Below are 21822 nucleotides of genomic sequence, written 5' to 3'. Positions count from 1 at the left end.
TTGTGATGATAAAGTTTGTGTTTTTTTCACTTAGCTGCTTTGTGCACCAGCAAGACCTGCACCTTTGTACATACATACATACTCTAAGTGGTTTTAAAATTGTCAACACAAAGGTCCTACAGGGGTGGAAATACACCTGTCTTGTAGCAATATGTTAACACCTCAAAAAACATATGGTTACACTATTGGTTTAATCTCTTATATAAATAAATATATGGTAAGGGATATTAGAACCTCCTAAATGCAAAGTATGCAGGTGTACACGTCATGAATGTGAAGTCATTGATAACACTGGGCTTGCCACACGAAGGAACATCAACAAAAGGCTGTGGAAAAAAGTGCGCAAAAAAGAGCGTTGAAACGGTAACTTCGCCATACCACCTTAAATCATCCCCATCAGCGCTGTTGTGTAGCGGCGGATTCTCTGCACCAGTCCACCTTAAGCGCACATCGTGGGCAACGCAGGCGTACAGACAGGCTTCCGCTTCATTCCCAGCCGGGCTCGGAGCGGATCGGAGCTCTTTAGCGTCACTTCGGAGACAACAAGAGCGAGGCGCTCGGCCAAATCCAACGGAACCCGCACCGAAACATGTCTGAGCCAAGGTACCGAGAATGGATCCTGGAGACCATCGATTCTCTGCGGTCAAGGAAAGCTAGACCGGACCTTGAAAGAATCTGTCGAATGGTCCGAAGGAGACACGGGTCAGACCCGGACCGAACCAGAGCAGAACTAGATAAACTGATCCAGGAACAAACTGTACTTAAAGTTAGTTACAAAGGGTCCATCTCTTATCGAAACGCCGCTAAAGTGCAAAGAAAATGCAGAAAGAAGGTGGATCAAACGAACGATAGTAGCAGCGGCAGCTGCGAGTCAGTGGGTGAACAAACCAAACACGCCAATTTCAACAACGACGGCGACAGCGCGCACAGTCCCACGGACCAAGAGGAGTGCGAAGACAAGGAGCCCGATCCGCCTGGGGCGAGCCCGTGCTGTGACCTCTTGTCCCAAACCTCGCGCTCCACTAAAGAGAAAGAAAAGATTTTGTCACCGGTTAGCGGAAACAGTTTTGTTAGTTGTGGCGCAACGAGCAGCTCCGTCGCGGGCGGCTGTGGCGTGAAAGCAAGTGCAGCGAAAGACAGGGGCTTGATCTCACAAGCAGGGGGAAACCGCTCCTCGCCCTGTCGAGAGAGTGGCACGACGGAGCGCGACGCGAGCGATGCCTTAAGTCCAAGTAAACGGGTCGAAGGAGAGGACACGCTCTGTTTTGGCCACGAGGGCGGTGAAGGGAAGGAACGGAAAACTTGCTCGAGCGCTAGTTCTGCCATCAGCAGCCAGGCTCAGCGAAACAAGCAATCCGTGCAGCTGAAGCCCAAACTCAAGGTGGGGGCGAAAGGTTCTGGAAACGGCAGCGAAATTCCGGACCAGACCAGCGCTGATCTGGGCGATAGGCTGGTTGCGGCGGTCCGAAGTCTGTCCGAGAGAAACCGGGGCTCCGTCGCCATACGGGGCCACGCACTATTGGGACTGAAAGAGATACTCGGTTACCTCAGCACGCAGGCCGGGCAGACGGAGGAAAAGCTGACCCGCAACCGAGTTAAAGTGGTGCTGGAGCGTGAGATAGAGAAGGGTCGCCTCCGCAGAACCCGCCTCGGCCACATCACCGTCCCTGCGAGGGGGATGGGGGCGGCCAAGCCATCCGCGCGACTCCTGAAGAGCGCACTGCAGGACAGACACCTCGTGAAAAAGGTAACTTAATATTTCCAACACGTCCCAAGCAGCGCGCGGCGTTACACCCCGTCTACATATAAATAAATGATAATGGTTTGAGAAGAAGAGAAAGAAAAAAACACAGGACACTGCAGCTCTGCACCGTCTGATTTCCGCTTTTTTCCCTCTAACACAAGTGATATACCACATCAAAACTGTTTTTGGAGCACGTATTCGCATCAAAAGCGATCTCGGTAGAATCTTTTATGTGTTTGTGCGTGTTATGAACGTGATGGCTCGACTCTGTGTGCGCGGGGGGGGGGAAAAACCGACACCTCGAACGTCTGTTCCGCTCGACACGCAACTGTCTGCGTGCCCTGTTTCAGTTCAGCGTCTGAGCACAAAAGGTGCGGACTCGAGCTCGGTAGCGCCCGCCCGTCTGTCTTCGTGCGTGCGAGCGAGCTGCCGTCGCTTCTGTTACCCCCCGTCCGCCCAATGCACACATGCGCGCGCCTCGGGTTAGAAACAACGGATACTGTAAATGACAAATGTTGGGATTGCGCGGCTGGATCCGTTTCCGCGATTTTCGATGGCGCGGCCAAGTGATTGTTTTTTTTTTTTTTTTTCATGCGAAAGTTGTGCTGGATATTTTTCACTAGGCGGTGTCTGTTAAGTTAGACGCGCTCGGAAAATGGAAAGGGAGGGGGGTTGGGGGGACGCGAGGCTCGCGTCTGTTTTCTGTGCGGTGCGAGAAATGGAGAGGGAGCGCAGTTCTCGGCCGAGCCGTAGCTCGGTGCGATACTTCGGTCCTACGAGGTAAAATCAGTTGCGATGGCGGAAATTCACCGTATGACGAGCCGGGGCAGAGCGCGCACTCTGCCTGTGGCTTGAGCTTCTTAGTTCCGTTTCGTGCCGCACACGCACCGTCTATCTAAAAAACGCGAGCTCAACGCGTTTTCTCCTCATAGCAGCAAAACATCTCCTCTTTTCGTGTGACGGATTTCTGGAAAACATTGTCCCACAATCTCCGAGCCATTGAGAAAGTGCCCACACCACCCCCCCCCCCCTCGCATCTTACTGTCTGAAGGGACATTTGCGCTGTTTCCGAGCTATTGTTAGGAAGGGGTAGTTCGCGAGACACCACGCTTTTCATCACAGGTCGTCTCGGCGGAACAACAAGCTCGCGCGACCAGTTCACGCTCTTTAAAACAGCGCCTGGCGCCAAAGGGGTCGCAAGTGAGGGCAAGGAGATCGCGGTCGTTTGAGGGGCACGCGCGTCATTATGCCGTTTTTTGCACACCTCTGTCACAGAAAGATGTCTTTACGTGATCATTTTTACAACGTAATGGTCGGAGGCGTGTCGTATCCAGTGTCGTCTTTCCATGTGCCAATGTGCCTCGTGCATTTTTTTTATATACCGTATACATATTTACTGAATACCAGAAAAGCAAGCTAGAAATTTTCAACATCTGCATGGTGTCTGAGGACAGCAGTGTGTTTAGCTGGGTTCTGGACCAACACTGCACAGCTCGTAAGTTTTTAGTAAGAGATTAGATTCTTTATTTAGCTGATAAAATCGAGTGCTTTGCAACAGATACTTGTTGTCATGCATGTCTTTGAGGGGTCAGACGGAACATGCTTGGTCTACCACGGTGGCTCTAAATCACAGTCCTGCAGGTCCTTGACATTGTGTAGTGCAAGATTTGTTGTCCTGCTGTAACACACTTGCTTAAGATCATGGGACAGCTATCAAAACCTTTAACAGGTGAATGAGGTACAGTGGAAATTGGTTAAATGGTGCAGCATGGTGGGTTCTTAGCGCTGGGATTGGGAAACTGCTGTATGTAAAGAGACCCACCCTCCACCCCTTAAAATAATTGTCCAGACCAATTGGCCTTTGATTAATGGGTGTGTCTTCACCTGCCTATGCAGGAAGAAGGGAAGGAGGCAGAGCTGATGGAGGCGGAGAGCGAGGGCCATGAGAAGATGGAGGTTGAGAGGGAATTAACGACACTGGCTGATCCCCAGGTGGGGGTTGCAGGTCTGGCCCATGGTCCACTCTCGCTCAGTCCTGAAATGAGGCCATGTGATGTCAGCCACCCAGCGATGATGTCAGAAGAGAAGTTCCAGCCTGTGTCATTGCCATCACCATTGTCACCCAAACATTCTATTCACCAGGAAGCAGAATCATGTGGCAGTGAAGGTATTCCTACCGTAGCGCTCTCTCTCTCTCTCTCTCTCTCTCTCTCTCTCTCTCTCTCAAAGAACAATTTGGCTTCACATGGTGCATCTTACATCCTTTGACTTTATTACAAACAGCTTTTTATAAAGCTCTAGATGTCAGACAGAAGGTTAGTGGTGCTAAATTAGTCTATATCCAGTGGTGCTAAATTAGTCTATATCCAGTGTTAGTAGAGACAATACCTATCCACAGACTGAATAATTACTGTATGATGCACTCTCGCTCTACTTACAGTAAATATATTGCATTAAAACTGTTTTTAAAAAACTAAAAGTATGGTGTGCAGGTAGAATTCCCAAATCTTTCTGTTTTGAGTTTTCCAAAACTTAAAAATTATTTTGCTCAGTTTTAAATACTGTATTTATGAAAAATAATATAAACCTTTTTATATTTAGGTATTAAGTTTTTGTTTTTTATACTTGGGTACAAAGCATTTAGTTTGTGCATGAGTTTGTGTGTGTGGGTGTGGGTGTATGCGCATGTGTGTGTGATACAAACTTTTACGCAACTGTGATTATCTCTCTGCTTCTGTAGGTCCGACACTGATGCAGGTATCATCTGCAAGCATAGGATGTTTCAGAGAGGAACAGAGGTCCAGCACACCTGCTCCACCATGCAGCCCCACACAGGTAACCCTACCCAAACCTACAAATGCCCAACTGAGCAGGCCCACACTGGTGACCCCACTCAAACCTACACCTGTCCAACTGTGCAGGCCACACAGGTGACCCCACCCAAACCTATACCTGCCCAACTGAGTGGCCACACACAGGTAACTCCACCCAAACCTACACATACCCCCACTCAGATTATCCCACCCAAATCTACACCTGTCCACAACAGAGGTAACCCCACCTAAACCTACACCTACCCACCACATAGGTGTCCCTGCACAAGCCTACAGGTAACCCAACCTAAACGCACACCTGCTGAACTGCATAGCTGTACCTGTACCTGCCCACTACACAGTATCTGTACCCAAACCTGTACCTGCCCACTACACAGGTACCCCCCCCCCCCCCCCCCAAGATACCTTCTTTCTCATCTTTGTTCAGATCTAAATATTGCACCTGTCTGGCCTTCTCTTTTATATTTATTATTGTGTTTCTCCTTCCTCCTTACCAACAGGCCATTGTGATGACAGACAGTGTGAAAGTTCCTTCTTCTATTCCAATTAAGAATTGTAAGTTCAAATTCTTAATCGTCAGAATTACTGTAAACAGATTTTTTTGTTAGAGAAAAGAATCACATAAAACTGTTGGGGGGGCGGGTGGTAACCGTGTGTGTATCTTGGCTGAGACATTTAGTGTCTTGGTTTCTTGCATGAGTTTGTTTATAAATGTGTGTGTGTGTGTGTGTGTGTGTGTGTGTGTGTGTGTGTGTGTGTGTGTGTGTGTATGTGTGTGTGTGCGCACGCGCTTGGCAGATTGTAAGATGGAAGTGGCCGTGTCTTCGTGTCTGCTCACTCCCTCCGCTTCTCCTGGAGTGGCTGAGGAACGAGGGATAAATGGAGGAGTGTGAGTAGAATGACAGGAAAATCGAGAACGCAAGAGAGAAACACAGTCAGAGAGGGAGAGTGTGAGGAAATAGAGAGACAGACAGAAGAAGAAGAAGGAAAAAAGAAAGAGAACGCGCAAGATCAGGGGCCTGTTATCCCAGTACCTTAGCTGATGGCTAGCAGTCAGCAGAGAGGCTACTTTAATGTCTCCTTTGCTTTCAGTGCACTTACCTTTTAAGCATGGGCTTCAAAATATATAGGGTTTTTTTGTAATCAAGTTGATTATCTACTTCCTTCATGTGAGCTGTGCTTGTGATTCTCGGATTCACATGGATATCGTAAAACATGCAGTGTGCCACTTTTCCCCATCTGTTCAGAAAGGGCTGCAGCATGGTTTGGACTTATTTAGCAGTACTATCAGCTGTCAGCTGGAATACAGTGCAGTACCGCTTAATTAAAGGGCTTTGAGCATTATCATGTTTTTTTACATTATCAAGTATTTTAGACAGGATTGAGGAACTTTTCATCACTAACAGATCCATTCATTCATTCATTCATTCATTCATTCTGTGTGTGTGTGTGTGTGTCTGTGTGTGTGTGTGTGGTTGTTAGTTTTGTGAAGTCAGAGTCTAGCGCCGTGAACCCAGTGGACTGGACAGTGGCAGACGTAGCCAGTTATTTTACAGCAGCAGGTTTCCCAGAGCAAGCTCTTGCCTTCAGGACACAGGTGCACATGCTAAACTACATTACCCATAATCACTTATGGTTGGAGACTAAGGTACACACAGGCATGCCAAGATAATGCACAACTATGCATACTGTTTAAATGTGTAAAAATAGGCTTGAGTAAAATTCATAACAATTCTAACTATCTGTGTCTCATTTTTTTTCGACCTCCCATTACTTACTTGGAACGTGAACACTTATCTGCTTACTTCAGGATAATATGGTCTCATAAAACTACATGTACAACTAATTAATTTCATGATCAGCATTAGCAGTACCTTTATTAGTCAAAGAACTGTGAAAGTTAAGACGACTGTCACTTTTGTTGTGTTACAGGAAATAGATGGGAAGTCCCTCCTCTTGATGCAGCGAAATGATGTGCTGACAGGACTGTCAATCAGACTAGGCCCTGCCCTAAAGATCTATGAACGCCATGTGAAGGTTTTACAGAGGACCCACTTTCAGGATGATGGAGCTTTCTGTTGAGACATATACTCACACATATACATTCAGTTCTTTTGCGTGCACACACACACACACACACACACACAAAACCTCTTGGACGATGAAGCTTTCCACTGAGACAGTCACACGCATTATCACTTATACAAAACAGCCAAAAACACATGTTCACATACACACACCCACAGACACATACACACACACACACACACACACACACAAACACACACACACACACACACTCGTGCATACAGATCGACACACAAACATACCCTGACATACGCACATATGCACACTCTTATTATCTTGCTCACTGACTCCGGCGAGGATACAGAGTGTTGGGAATACCCCAGAGAAAAAGCTACAGCCAGTGAAGAGGAAGCAACAAATCAAATCCCTCCGCTACCGCGTCAGAAACAGAGGAAAACCTCCGTCTGCATCTGATTTTGTGTGTGGGACATATCTGTTCAAGTCATGAACTTTGACCTTGGATCTATGTCGTCAGCCCACCTTGTGGACATGTGTGCTGTTCAGCAGGGGGCAGCAGACAACCAGGGAAGCGACCTGGCAGACAGACAGACTAGATCTGGAGCATGCAGACCTTGTAAACACAGTAACTTCTGTTATCAGATCTGTTCGGTTTACTTCGAGGAGGTGCGTAGGAACAAGGGGGCTGAGCGTGTTCATAAGCAGTTCCCACCCTTCTCCGCACAAGAACAGCTGTGTGTGCTCTATTCATGATGGATTATTTTGTGCACTTGGGAACTTGGTAACCACGTGCTGGCTATGACCAGCTTGAAATTGAAAACAAGTTCAGCTTTTTGGGTCATTTTGATTAAGAAGTACAACGTCGGACGAGTGACAAAGGGGGAGATGATTCGAATTCCGAACTTCCTGCTAGTCCCAAATCAGTCTCCATAGCTGTGACATTGCATTTCTGTCTTCCCGCGGCCGTGCTTGGTGACTGGACTGCTGAGATTCTTGATCACCATTTCTAGAACTCAAGGTCCACAGTGGAGCTTCTAGATTCTGTGACCTTATCTGAATTCATACAGCACATACAGAACTGTCTGTAGCTCATGACATGCTGCCCTTTAGACAGTTCAAGCATAAAGTCCACAATGTGCTAAGCATCTACTTTTAATCTTTAATCCACCAGCGAAATAGTGTGCACAAGACCATCAGAATGTTACCATGGATTACTGTGTGTGACTTCTGTAAATTTGTAAATATGGATATGAATTCCTCATTGCAAAGTGATGTACATAGGCTCTGCACCAGCAGCTCCACCCCAAGCAGAGATTCCACAGAAAGCAGGGATGATATTCAGAGAGATTCCTCATAAGAGGTCGGATGCAGGATCAGAGGCAAAGGTCCATGTAAACAGACAAGGAATTAACCCTACATCAGTGATGTGTACTATGATACAGGATTGAAGGTTACTAAACTAACCTTTAATTTGACTTAAGGTGGTACTACTCAACTTAAGGTGACACTTAAGTTATACTGAGTTAGCCTTAGTCCATCTGAAGTTAAATGAGTTGGCTTGCTAACCATTAAATCTGCCTTTGCATGACCTTCCTAATCTAAAGCACCATGCAGCATTTGATAGTATTGTTTATGGGAAGCAGAGCTTTAAGATAGTCCAACTGTTTTGAAGATCCTTCATTAACTGGCCTGGCCTCCCGAAAGCATGGTGGAGTTTAGGATATATTTGGAATGTTTGGAAAGCTCAGACCTGCATGGCAAGGAAAGGAATCTCGCCCTCTCCATCTTCCCTAGCTGTCAGACATTCCATTTGAAATGGACAGTCCAGATTCTTGTTGGCAGCTGTGTTGACATTCTGTTTACAGGGCACTTCAACAACACACTGTCATATATGCACCATGTAAAGAAACAATAAAGATACAGGAATTCCTTAATGATGCATTGATATAATTTGCTTTAATTAATAAATGGGACACTGTAATAGAAGAAGTACTATGTATATATTTAATAATACTATTATTAATAACAATTTGATATTATTAATGCTATTATTAGTATAACAATAATCAGGGCAAATAAAATTACCCAGGACAGTCAACTTGATTGTAACATTGGAGTAAGGGGAAGTTATCCACTTGTATATCAAAGTTTGCATACACCTATAAGGACATACACTGATCATACACTGGCTTAGGCCAACAAGGTCAACAGTATGCCATTTAGTTGGTTCAGTCTTGATATAAACATTTGTTGACCATGTAAGGTATTAATTTGTTAAGTAGTGTTACTTACGTAGTGCCCTGTAAATAAAATGTTGATTATGAAGTTGATTTGCATTGCCAGAAACACAAACTGTCACGCAGAAACAATGTGGCAGAGGGTGTTGACGCTCTGCCTCAGGAGTCATTAGCCTGTACGTGGTCTGTGTAGACCCTGCTAAAGAGCATTGAGGGTATAGAAGGATCCTCTGCACTGGTCTCACTGTGATCTTTCTTCCCTGATGTTTCTGAAAAAGTATGACCCTGATCACAGTGTCAATCTGCCTTCTCAAACATCAAAGCGACTTGTTTAGTCATTCATTGTTTTCACTCTCTGTAAGGCTTCTGCGTGTGTCGCCGTTGTGCAGTTCAGATAATTAATCGTGTAGTGTGTCCGTGTCTTGTACGTAGACGTATGTCACGCCTCTGCACACTTATGATCCTGTAATGTCATGCACTTGTTGTCAGGGCATTGTGGAGAAGCGAAAGCCATACACATACATAATACATCAGAAGCTGAAAGCAGAGTTCACAGGACTGCGCCTGCTTCTCGGAGAGGAGTGCTGGCCAGGCAATTTGCATATAAGATACTGTTTTTAACCGTCGCCTTGCTGTGAAAGGCCCTGAAACAAAAGCTCTGGCTGAGGAAGAGTTTAGCGTACCTCAAGCCCCGTGTGCTCATGTTCGTCCCTGAAACGTCAGTTGCCTCCTTGTTTCTTCGTCTTTGTGTCCAACTCGCTGTTACCTTTACCAGGTAAAACAGACCTGCCTTTACCTTGCAGCTCTTAAGTTGCACAGACACTTAGCAGCATTACAGTGCTGGTCTCGCTTCTCTCTTAATTGCAGCTTGGTTCTGGTAGCTGTAGGAGGTTCTCTCTTACTGTAGCTTGGTTCTAGTGGATGTAGGAGCTTCTCATGGATTCTTCCCAGGAAGACACAGGTGCAGGCAGTGAAAAACCTCCAGCTTGGTTTGATCACATTTCCCTGACAACCATAAAAGATCCGGCAAACTGTGGTTTTTTTTTAAACATTTCTATGCATTAGCACAGTGTGGTACGGAAATGCCCCCCCCCCCCCCCCCCCCCATGATGCACAGTGTGCAATTTAATCATGTTTTTAATTGTCTATTGTTACTTTTATTAAGAAACTCTTTTTGATTAAAAGTATTACATGAGACATTCCAAATAAACATTTGGGTCCAGTGTGATTCTTAAAAGAAATACTTATGTGAGTTGATTAGTCTTTTGTGTGTGTGCATTAATTTTATCCAGAGCAGGATTAAAATAAAAAAAAAAACAGGGAGGCGTCTCCAGGGGGCGCCATTCCCTCACACACGCACTTCAGGCACGCGGCCCGCAGTATGGGATCGCTAATGTTTGCCCTCAGTCCCTCCCAGACCCAGAGCAGAGAATCCAGAGCTCCAGGACTGACAGGGGAGAGGCGTGACTCTCGCAACCCACGAACAGGCACTCTACACCAGCCACCGCTGGATCTTCATAACCCTGCTCCAACCATGCCCACTACCGGAGCCAACGAGTTGAGTGCAAACAGCCGCTGGTGTGGGTGTGTGTGCATGTATGTGCACATTGGCACATGTGTATTTGTTTGTTTGCGTTTAATGGTTTCTTGTTTACTTTAGTGGTTTATATTTGTTATGGTGTAAACAGTCAACTAAAGCTAACAAACATATCAACTGATTTTGTATTTTAAATGATCACAGGAGTATTTGTTTGTTTGTGTGTGTGTGTGTGTGTGTGTGTGTGAGAGAGAGAGAGAGAGAGAGAGAGAGAGAGAGAAAGAGTGTGCCCATGCATATGTGTGTGTATAATTTGCTGGCAGTTTTCTAAATAATAACACCAAAATACCAAAGCCACAATCTTCGTGAATTTAGCAGATGTATGTGCGAATTACAATGTGCATGTATGGGTTTTACGATTGTGTGAGTTTGTGGGTATGTGTGTCTGGGCAGTTTAGTCTTTGCTGTAAACATAGCCATACTAAAAACAGATTAGTGTCACATGCAGAAACAGGAGACAGCACAGGAGGGTCTGTGTTGGCTGTTGTTGGTTGTGTAATGGGACCTCTGTGTGTGTGTGTGTGTGTGTGTGTGTGTGTGTGTGTGTGTGTTTGTGTGTTTAGTGGTTGTGTAACAGAGAAGGAGTGTGCCTGGATAAGTTATGCCTTCTATCTCAATCTGAATATTTTAATTTGTGATTGTGGTTTTGTTTTGCATTATGCTGTTCGAGTCTGACTGTAGTCTATTCAAATGCAATTGCTCATTATTTATTTTGGGGGTCTGTGGTAATTTTCTGTATTTTTGTGAGTGTGAATTATGTTGTTCTTGTACAAACTCAGTGGAGGAATATTCCTATGGTAGAAGTCTACCTCTGTGCGTGAATGAATATGTTTACTGGCCTTTATGCCCCCACATGGACAGAAAAACACCATAAGGGTGATTATGAGGGTGATTTTTGTGGGTCCTCATGAGAGTCTTTTTCTTGATAAATGAGAAAGTCCCTGGATTGCAGAAGCTCTAGCTAAGTATAGGATCAGACCTATTGTTATTATTATAATGTGGATTAGGCAATAACCACAGCTTGAACTTTATGTTATGATTTGACATAAGGTCATGCCAGGGTTAATACCAGGATTAGTAGACTGTAGTTTATGCACAATTGTGAAATCCTCAGAAGAACTGAACAATAACACAGGCGTGTGTGTGTGTGTGTGTGTGTGTGTGTGTGTGTGTGTGTGTGTGTCTGATGGTTATAGCCCTAAAGGGGAGGATTTCTCCACAGCTATCCTGAAGCAGAAGAGCAGGCCTAACAGGCTCATAGTAGATGAAGCCACCAATGAGGACAACAGCATTGTGTGTCTGTCCCAGGTGTGTGTGTGTGTGTGCATGACAGAGAGATGATCTAGTGTTGGTGTGGAGCTGGGTAAGGTATATGTTAGAGTTTATAAACAGTTAACCTCTAAACATGTCATGTATGAGTTGTTTAGCTGCAAAACTGCATTTTTAACATCAATGTTAGTGTCAAACGAGTGTCAAATCCCATTTGAACCCTAATCAAATTTAGTGTGAAAGTAAACAGAACACAAGAAAGTGTAAATCTACGCATCCTGACTATAGGTCCTGTGTGTGTGTGTGTGTGTGTGTGTGTGTGTGTGTGTGTGTGTGTGTGTGTGTACATGCACATGCAGGCCAAGATGGAGGAGCTGCAGCTGTTCCGTGGTGACACGGTAGTGCTGCGCGGACGTAAGCGTCGCCAAACCGTCTGCATCGCCCTGACGGACACCACCTGCATCGACGAGCGCGTGCGCATGAACCGCGTCACACGCAACAACCTGCGTGTGCGCCTCGGTGATGTTGTCAGGTGGGCTGCGACCTCACTGTGACCTGTGACATCGCGAACTCTGACACACTGGAAAAAGAAACACACTTTAACACCGAAATTGAAATCCTGATTATTAAAACCAAAACTCCAGTTACTGAAACCAAGACACTGAATACTGAAACTATCTGCTTCTCGTAATGACTGACAAATTCTACAAACTCATTCATTCCTCTAGTTTAATGTTTGCTGTTTATTATTTTTTTGGAATTGTAGCATCTGTTCAAGAACACTGTTGCTGCTCCATAATCCTGTGATTAGTTATATATGATGTTTGTGTTTTTGTGTGTGTGTGTGTGTGTGTGCGTATGATTGTGTGTGTGTGATTGTGGCCAGTATCCATGCCTGTCCCGACGTTAAGTATGGGAAACGCATACACGTCCTGCCCATTGATGACACCATCGAAGGCTTGACCGGGAACCTGTTTGAGGTCTTCCTCAAGCCTTACTTCCTGGAGGCTTACCGCCCTGTGCACAAAGGTGTGCGCCAAGGCACTGCAGTGAATAATCATGAAAATACAATAATGATTATCCCCTCAGTTGGAGACAAAACCCAGGACAGAGGAGTTGTCCCATCATCAGCTCATGGAAATCTTTTGCTAATGTGAGTACTGCTCCTTTTCTCCTCCTCTCTCCCTCTCTCTCTCTCTCTCTAGGTGATATCTTCCTGGTTAGAGGAGGTATGAGAGCAGTGGAGTTCAAGGTAGTAGAGACAGACCCCACACCTCACTGCATTGTTGCCCCAGATACCATCATCCATTGTGAGGGCGAGCCCATCAAACGAGAGGTGTGTGTGTGTTTGTGCGTGAGTGTGGGCACTTGTATAGCAAAAGCTGGTGGTGGTCCATTTAGCTTTAAGGTAGAATGTTTAGATTTTTTATATATATATATATATATATATATATATATATATATATATATATATATATATATATATATATATATATATATATATATATATTCTCTCTCTCTCTTTTTTTCGTGCTCTGCCAGGATGAAGAGGCAAGTCTGAATGACATCGGCTACGACGACATTGGCGGTTGCCGCAAGCAGCTGGCACAGATCAAGGAGATGGTGGAGCTTCCGCTTCGTCACCCGGGCCTGTTCAAAGCCATCGGAGTAAAGGCAAGCACGCCTGCTCCCAGCCTACTCACATGACCAGTGATGCAGCCGCACGTGAGCTTCCACCCATGCATCCATTTACGCAGCAGCCTGAAGCAAGAAGTCACCACACAGAGCCAAAAGCATCCTCCTAGTCTCTCATGTCACAGCTCTCAGTCACACCTGCATACACTCTCTTGCACCGCACACACACACACACAGTGCCTGAACAAATGTGTTTCTTCTGCAGCCACCGCGAGGAATTCTGCTCTACGGCCCTGCTGGGACAGGCAAGACTCTAGTGGCCCGAGCTGTTGCTAATGAAACAGGAGCATTCTTCTTCCTTATCAACGGTACTCACCCATCAGAAATGTGCATGCGGCTCAGCTGCTGATGCAAGCACTTCTGTCAGCTCAGGCATCTTAGGGTTACGTAAGAGTGTTGCATCTATTTATGTCACAAATATGTATCTTATTACTTCTTACTTCCTTAATCCCAAGTCTCAGTCTTTGTTGATACACGCAGAGCAATGCTACATGCTACCAAACAAATTAAGTTGTACAGTTGAATAGAACTCAGTTTTTCAGCAATCTCAAAGCCTGGTGCTTGGCCCCCACAATCACTACTCTCAGCTATAATGTTTAAATGTAGCCTTTAATGACTTGCCTAGTTCTGTAGGTCTGCTAACACAATGTACCTGTGTATAACTCAAAGTACAATAACAATACTTTTTTTCTGTTATTAGACAGGGCAGAAAGAAAATTATGGTCAGTCAAGATTCATGATCCAACTGTAGTTGCATTTCTTTCAATGATGTATTTCCTGTATTTATTTTTGGCTGTAGAGATGATGCACCAGTACATCATCTTTAGTCTTTTAGGCTTAACTTTTTTTCTTTTTTTTTTTTCTTTTTTTTTTAAAGGCAAGTCAATGTCTACAAGAAATTTTACTTTTTTTGTGGACATCGATTTGCAGGTCAGCTTGACAGTATGTACAGGCAATTGCATTTGTGTGTGTGTGTGTGTGGGTGTGTGTGGGTGTGTGTGTGTCTGTGTGTGTGGTGTGTGTTCTGCATCTGCTCGTACCCACAGGACCGGAGATCATGAGTAAACTGGCGGGAGAGTCGGAGAGCAACCTGAGGAAGGCATTTGAGGAGGCAGAGAAAAATGCCCCAGCCATTATCTTCATTGACGAGCTGGACGCCATCGCACCAAAGAGAGAGAAAGTGAAGAAAGACGGGACGAGCTCTGAGACAAAGACAAGACGAGCTCTGAGACAAAGACGGGACGAGCTCTGAGACAAAGACGGGACGAGCTCTGAGACAAAGACGGGACGAGCTCTGAGGCAAAGACGAGACGAGCTCTGAGACAAAGACGGGACGAGCTCTGAGACAAAGACGGGACGAGCTCTGAGACAAAGACGGGACGAGCTCTGAGACAAAGACAAGACGAGCTCTGAGACAAAGACGGGACGAGCTCTGAGACAAAGACGGGACGAGCTCTGAGACAAAGACGGGACGAGCTCTGAGACAAAGACAAGACGAGCTCTGAGACAAAGACGGGACGAGCTCTGAGACAAAGACAAGACGAGCTCTGAGACAAAGACGAGACGAGCTCTGAGACAAAGACAAGACGAGCTCTGAGACAAAGATGGGACGAGCTCTGAGACAAAGATGGGACGAGCTCTGAGACAAAGACAAGACGAGCTCTGAGACAAAGACGGGACGAGCTCTGAGACAAAGACGGGACGAGCTCTGAGACAAATACGGGACAAGCTCTGAGACAAAGACGGGACAACATCTGACAGACGGGATGAGATCTGACACAAAAAAATAGATGAAATCTGACTTCTGCTGCATAGCAGTGTGGTTTAGGTCTTTTATATCCATCATATATTGACTATGATTGACTATTTGATCTATGATTGTGATGTGATGTCTGTAGACCTACAGCAAGGAGTCAGATCTCATATTGTGATCACTGTGTTAAATCTGTGTGTCTGTGCATTTGTGTCATAGTATCTATTATTGTTGTGTAATATCTGCAGGCCCACTGCATGGTATCTGTGATTATTGTGTGGTCTGCAGACCCATGGTGAGGTGGAGCGGCGAATTGTCTCCCAGCTGCTCACCCTGATGGACGGCTTGAAACAACGCGTCCATGTCGTCGTCATGGCAGCCACTAACAGACCCAACAGTGTGGACTCTGCCTTGCGCAGATTTGGTGAAATACACATACACACACACACATATACATGCACACACATACATGCACTTAATTACACATATATGCACAAACACAAACATATACATATACACACATAATTACACACATATGCACACACACACACATCTAATTACACGTATATGCGCATGCGCACACACACACATATATACACTTAATTAAACATATATGCACACACACACATCCATACACAGGCATATATGTGCACAGATACACTCTTAATTACATATATACACACACTCACACACATATACATACACATACATATATGCACATATAGTCAAAGTCAAATTTATTTATATAGTGCTTTTCACAACAGTTGTTGTCACAAAGCAGCTTTACACATGTCCGAGTCCAAGCCCCCAGTGAGCAAAACAAGGGCGACAGTGGCGAGGAAACACTCCCTAGAGCACGAGGAAGAAACCTCGAGAGGAACCAAGACGCAAAGGGGGACCATCCTCCTCTGGCCGAATCTCCTCCACATATACACATATATATACGCTCACACACATATTCACAAGTATACATACATAATTGCACACATATATACACATAATTACATGCATAACTACATCCATAACTACACACAAGTAGACCAGGTAAACACACGGGTGGTAACTTGTATCTTGGTGTCTTATGATTGCAGGTCGGTTTGATCGTGAAATTGATATTGGCATCCCTGACTCTACGGGACGGTTGGAGATTCTGCAGATTCACACCAAGAACATGAAACTGGCTGATGATGTGGACTTGGAACGGGTGAGGAGAGGAGTGGAGAGGAGGGTTCATTGGAGTACTTGAACCACATCAAAAGTCCATCATATTAAAGTCTCTTTGGCCTTCCTGTGTGTGGTTTGTGTGGTGTGTGTGTGTGTCTCTTTTGCAGATTGCCACGGACACGCATGGCCATGTAGGTGCAGATCTGGCAGCTCTGTGCTCAGAGGCAGCTCTGCAGGCGATTCGGAAGAAGATGACCCTGATCGACCTGGAGGACGACACCATTGATGCAGATCTCCTCAACTCTCTGGCAGTTACTATGGATGACTTCAGGGTCAGCTCACTCTCAAGCACACACAAACACACACACACACACACACACACAGAGATCACAATCAACAGAAATTATGCCAATTTCTTAAAGATTCTTTCTCTCTTTTACTGTATTTGTGATATTCACTCTCTCTCTCTCTCTCTCTCTCTCTCTCTCTCTCTCTCTCTCTATATATATATATATATATATATATATATATATATATATATATATATATACATATAAATAAATGTGTGTGTGTGTGTGTGTATGTCTCTCTCTCTCTCTGTCTCTCACCCCCCCCCCCCCCCCCCACACACACACACACTCAGTGGGCTCTTAGTCAGAGTAATCCATCTGCTCTAAGGGAGACAGTAGTGGAGGTCCCCCAGGTCAACTGGGAGGACATTGGAGGCTTGGATGACGTCAAGAGAGAACTACAGGAACTCGTCCAGGTGAGACACATGCACACCCTCGCACACCACAGTCATACACATTCCATACACTAAATCCCTGTTCCAAGATTTTGCCCGAGTCAGCAGGTTTGCTGTGCTGCTGCAGTATCCAGTGGAGTACCCGGATAAGTTCCTGAAGTTCGGCATGACTCCATCCAGAGGGGTGCTGTTCTACGGGCCTCCGGGTTGTGGCAAAACCTTGCTGGCTAAAGCAATTGCCAATGAGTGCCAGGCCAACTTTGTGTCCATTAAAGGTGTGTGTGTGTATCTGCTTTGCGTATATGTGTATGTGTGTGTTTATGTGTTTACGGCCATGTTTTTCATCTTACAGGCCCAGAGCTACTCACTATGTGGTTTGGAGAATCTGAGGCCAACGTCAGAGATGTGTTTGATAAGGTGTGCACAGATGTGTACATAAGCACCAGGGAGCAGGGCTGAAACAGACTACTCACCCGAAACCTGAAAACTTAGGAACAGACCCATTTTCTATAGGACATTTGTCTGAGTTTTACTTAGCATGTCAAAGGAGAACCTGTGTGTGTGTATGTGTGTGTGTTTATTTGTGTGTTTGCACTGATAGGCACGTCAGGCTGCTCCATGCATCCTCTTTTTTGACGAGTTGGACTCCATTGCGAAATCACGAGGGGGCGGAGCTGGGGATGCAGGGGGCGCGGCTGACAGGGTCATCAATCAGATCCTTACTGAGATGGATGGTATGACCAACAAGAAGAACGTCTTCATCATCGGTGCCACCAACAGGTGCGTGTGTATGACAGTGTGTGTTTGTATACTGGGGGAGTTGCGTACGACTGTGTGTTTGTGTACTGGGGGAGTTGCGTACGACTGTCTGTGTGCGTACTGGGGGAGTTGCGTACGACTGTGTGTGCGTACTGGGGGAGTTGCGTACGACTGTGTGTGCGTACTGGGGGAGTTGCGTACCACTGTCTGTGTGCGTACTGGGGGAGTTGCGTACGACTGTGTGTGCGTACTGGGGGTGTTGCGTACCACTGTCTGTGTGTGTACTGGGGGTGTTGCGTACCACTGTCTGTGTGCGTACTGGGGGTGTTGCGTACGACTGTCTGTGTGCGTACTGGGGGTGTTGCGTACGACTGTGTGTGCGTACTGGGGGTGTTGCGTACGACTGTGTGTGCGTACTGGGGGTGTTGCGTACGACTGTCTGTGTGCGTACTGGGGGTGTTGCGTACGACTGTCTGTGTGCGTTCTGGGGGTGTTGCGTACGACTGTCTGTGTGCGTTCTGGGGGTGTTGCGTACGACTGTCTGTGTGCGTTCTGGGGGTGTTGCGTACGACTGTCTGTGTGCGTTCTGGGGGTGTTGCGTACGACTGTGTGTGCGTTCTGGGGGTGTTGCGTACGACTGTCTGTGTGCGTACTGGGGGTGTTGCGTACGACTGTCTGTGTGCGTACTGGGGGTGTTGCGTACGACTGTCTGTGTGCGTTCTGGGGGTGTTGCGTACGACTGTCTGTGTGCGTTTTGGGGGTGTTGCGTACGACTGTCTGTGTGCGTTTTGGGGGTGTTGCGTACGACTGTCTGTGTGCGTACTGGGGGTGTTGCGTACGACTGTCTGTGTGCGTACTGGGGGTGTTGCGTACGACTGTCTGTGTGCGTTCTGGGGGTGTTGCGTACGACTGTCTGTGTGCGTTTTGGGGGTGTTGCGTACGACTGTCTGTGTGCGTACTGGGGGTGTTGCGTACGACTGTCTGTGTGCGTACTGGGGGTGTTGCGTACGACTGTCTGTGTGCGTACTGGGGGTGTTGCGTACGACTGTCTGTGTGCGTACTGGGGGTGTTGCGTACGACTGTCTGTGTGCGTACTGGGGGTGTTGCGTACGACTGTCTGTGTGCGTACTGGGGGTGTTGCGTACGACTGTCTGTGTGCGTACTGGGGGTGTTGCGTACGACTGTGTGTGCGTACTGGGGGTGTTGCGTACGACTGTCTGTGTGCGTACTGGGGGTGTTGCGTACGACTGTCTGTGTGCGTACTGGGGGTGTTGCGTACGACTGTCTGTGTGCGTACTGGGGGTGTTGCGTACGACTGTCTGTGTGCGTACTGGGGGTGTTGCGTACGACTGTCTGTGTGCGTACTGGGGGTGTTGCGTACGACTGTCTGTGTGCGTACTGGGGGTGTTGCGTACGACTGTGTGTGTGCGTACTGGGGGTGTTGCGTACGACTGTGTGTGTGTGTACTGGGGGTGTTGCGTACGACTGTGTGTGTGTGTACTGGGGGTGTTGCGTACGACTGTGTGTGTGTGTACTGGGGGTGTTGCGTACGACTGTGTGTGTGTGTACTGGGGGTTGAAGAACTGGTTTTATGGGCATGTCAAATAATCAGTAACTACTATTACTTTTTTTATAGCCAATTTGATGAATGAGATCAATATTTAGACATGTAAAGACAAGAGGAAACAAAACTGTAGCAAAAAGTAATTATAGAAAAAGGAACTTAGTAACGATGCGCTTTAAAATACTTTGAGCTCCTGAGAAATGCTCCTGAAAATACGTTCTTTTTTCTCTCACCCTCCCTCCTCTTTCCCTCTCTCTCTCCCTTTCTCTCTCCTCTGCCTGCATGTCTCTCGCTCTCGCAGGCCTGATATCATCGATTCTGCAATCCTGCGGCCAGGCCGGCTTGATCAGCTGATCTATATCCCTCTGCCAGACATGCCCTCTCGTACGGCCATCCTCCGAGCCAACCTGCGCAAGTCACCTGTGGCTAAAGTCTGTTCAAGCATACACACACACACACAAAATAACATATACATACTCACATTGGCAACCGTATAAATACACTTGTATGTATACACACATACACATATATGTACACAAAACATACTAAAGGTAATGATGTATAATGGTGTACTAATACTAATATAAAGTAATGTATGCGTGCGTGTGCATGTGCGTGTTCTGTCAGGATGTGGACCTGCCGTATCTGTCGCGGATCACGGAGGGCTTCTCTGGGGCAGACCTGACAGAGATCTGCCAGAGGGCCTGTAAGCTGGCCATCAGAGAGGCCATTGAGGCTGAGATACGTGCTGAGAGAGAACGACAGAGCAGGAAAGGACCCGCCATGGTCAGTGTGTGTGTGTGTGTGTGTGTGTGTGTGTGTGTGTGTGTGTGTACACACACATGTCCATATGCGTATGTCTATTTTTGGATGTATATGTCTGTACCATGTTTTAATGTACCTATGATTTTTAATAAATGTATTTGTATAAAAGCAATTTTGTAATTATTGAGTGTGTGTACATTTTCTAATGCTTGACTGTGTCCTGCTGTGTGTTTGACTGTGTCCTGCTGTGCGTGTTTGACTGTGTCCTGCTGTGCGTGTTTGACTGTGTCCTGCTGTGTGTGTTTGTGTCTTGCTGTGTGTGTTTGACTTGGAAAGACACAGACGGCTGGTGGGAGAGCATTGGCTCCCTAAAGGTCGGCAGGCTGTTCAGTAACATTGAGCTTTTGGAGTGGGACCCAACGCCACAACACACACATACACAATAACAAATACACATGTATGGGAGACTTTCCATGTCTATCTGTTTATCTCACTCAGATCACGAAGGATCACTCTGTGTCTCTGGTGTCTCTCTCTCTCTCAGGTCAATGCTTTTGTCTCAGGATCAGGAAGGATCAGTTTGTGTTTCTAAGCCTCTCTCTTTTCTTTTCTCAGGACAATGATTTTGACTCAGTGCCTGAGATCACGATTTCTCTGTGCATCTCTATGCGTGTCTTTCTCTTTCTCGCAGGATGATGATTTTGACCCGGTGCCTGAGATCAGGAAGGACCACTTTGAGGAGGCCATGCGCTTTGCTCGTCGCTCTGTGAGTGACAATGACATCCGCAAATATGAGATGTTTGCTCAGACGCTACAGCAGAGCCGTGGCTTCGGCAACTTCAGGTATACACACGCGCACACACACGCACTCAAGATGCACAACCATAACCACAGACACACACACACACACACACGAACGCACTCAAATACCCAATCACATACACACAGCACAGGTTAAAGCTGCAGACATAATGTCAAATGTTAAAAATTTGGAGATGCAAATGTGGGTAAAATCCTACCAAAAATGCTTTTGAATACAAACAGATCAAAGCTATTTCTCTGTCTGAGTTTGTTTGTTTGTCTGCCTGTTTGTTTTTTGTCTTAGGTTTCCCTCAAGTTCACAGTCAGGTGGTAGTCAGGGGTCTGGCCAAGGGTCTGGGGGTCTTTACAGAGACAACGGGGATGATGACCTCTACCAGTAGCTGGGGCTCGGTCTTGGCTACACCATGTGCCTCAGGAATCAAGAGAATCAATCCCTGATGGATTACACCATTAATAAAGCTTACATGGCGTTCAGTGTTTGAGCTGTAAGGCCATGCTCCTACTGCAGTGTTTCACTGGTTTGTTGTTCCTGAAAAATCTGTCTGTGAAACATATTTTGTAAAATGCAAATCTTTATCGCACTTTTCACACTGGTAAGAATATTAATACTGAAATAACCAGATTTGTAGTGTATGTATCTGTAGTGTTGTCAGATATTGCTTGACTTAATTAAGAATGACTGCTTTTAATATTTGATAACACTTTAGTGACTGCCTGTTATGTTGCTATTTTTGTACTGTGCATGCTAGAAGCAGACTGTAAAATATAAAATAAAACATTTGCAACTAATATGGTTGTCACAATTTATGACCACAGTTGGGCCAATTC

At 46.1% G+C, this 21822-nt stretch overlaps 2 protein-coding genes across 3 annotated transcripts; both read left to right on the top strand.

The window, feature by feature from the left end:
* The first annotated feature begins 512 nt into the window (after positions 1-512).
* On the top strand, positions 513-6864 carry samd1b (sterile alpha motif domain containing 1b). 2 transcript variants are annotated; one of them, XM_027032752.2, is made up of 8 exons: positions 513-1747; positions 3641-3911; positions 4485-4579; positions 4666-4722; positions 5079-5133; positions 5377-5467; positions 6061-6175; positions 6511-6864. In XM_027032752.2, the coding sequence occupies exons 1-8, from the start codon at positions 590-592 to the stop codon at positions 6658-6660; spliced, it is 1992 nt and encodes a 663-aa protein (XP_026888553.2). In that variant the 5' UTR covers positions 513-589; the 3' UTR covers positions 6661-6864. The 2 variants fall into 2 exon arrangements, with proteins under 2 accessions (XP_026888553.2, XP_035390434.1); XM_035534541.1 differs by lacking the exon at positions 4666-4722.
* Positions 6865-10203: 3339 nt separating this feature from the next.
* zgc:136908 (uncharacterized protein LOC563679 homolog) lies at positions 10204-21783 on the top strand. Its single transcript, XM_035534535.1, has 19 exons — positions 10204-10418; positions 11655-11766; positions 12087-12259; positions 12614-12756; positions 12933-13063; positions 13270-13401; positions 13628-13730; positions 14469-14602; positions 15464-15599; positions 16267-16379; positions 16507-16671; positions 16983-17105; positions 17212-17359; positions 17437-17501; positions 17686-17864; positions 19709-19838; positions 20035-20193; positions 20864-21015; positions 21278-21783. Exons 1-19 carry the CDS (start codon positions 10243-10245, stop codon positions 21372-21374), a joined length of 2571 nt encoding a protein of 856 aa, XP_035390428.1. The 5' UTR covers positions 10204-10242; the 3' UTR covers positions 21375-21783.
* Positions 21784-21822: the final 39 nt, after the last annotated feature.

The sequence above is a fragment of the Electrophorus electricus genome, chromosome 16, assembly GCF_013358815.1.
Source record: "Electrophorus electricus isolate fEleEle1 chromosome 16, fEleEle1.pri, whole genome shotgun sequence".
Classification (NCBI taxonomy): Eukaryota; Metazoa; Chordata; class Actinopteri; order Gymnotiformes; family Gymnotidae; genus Electrophorus; species Electrophorus electricus.
Note: the sequence above shows the minus strand (reverse complement) of the source record. Positions and strands in the feature narration are given on the sequence as shown.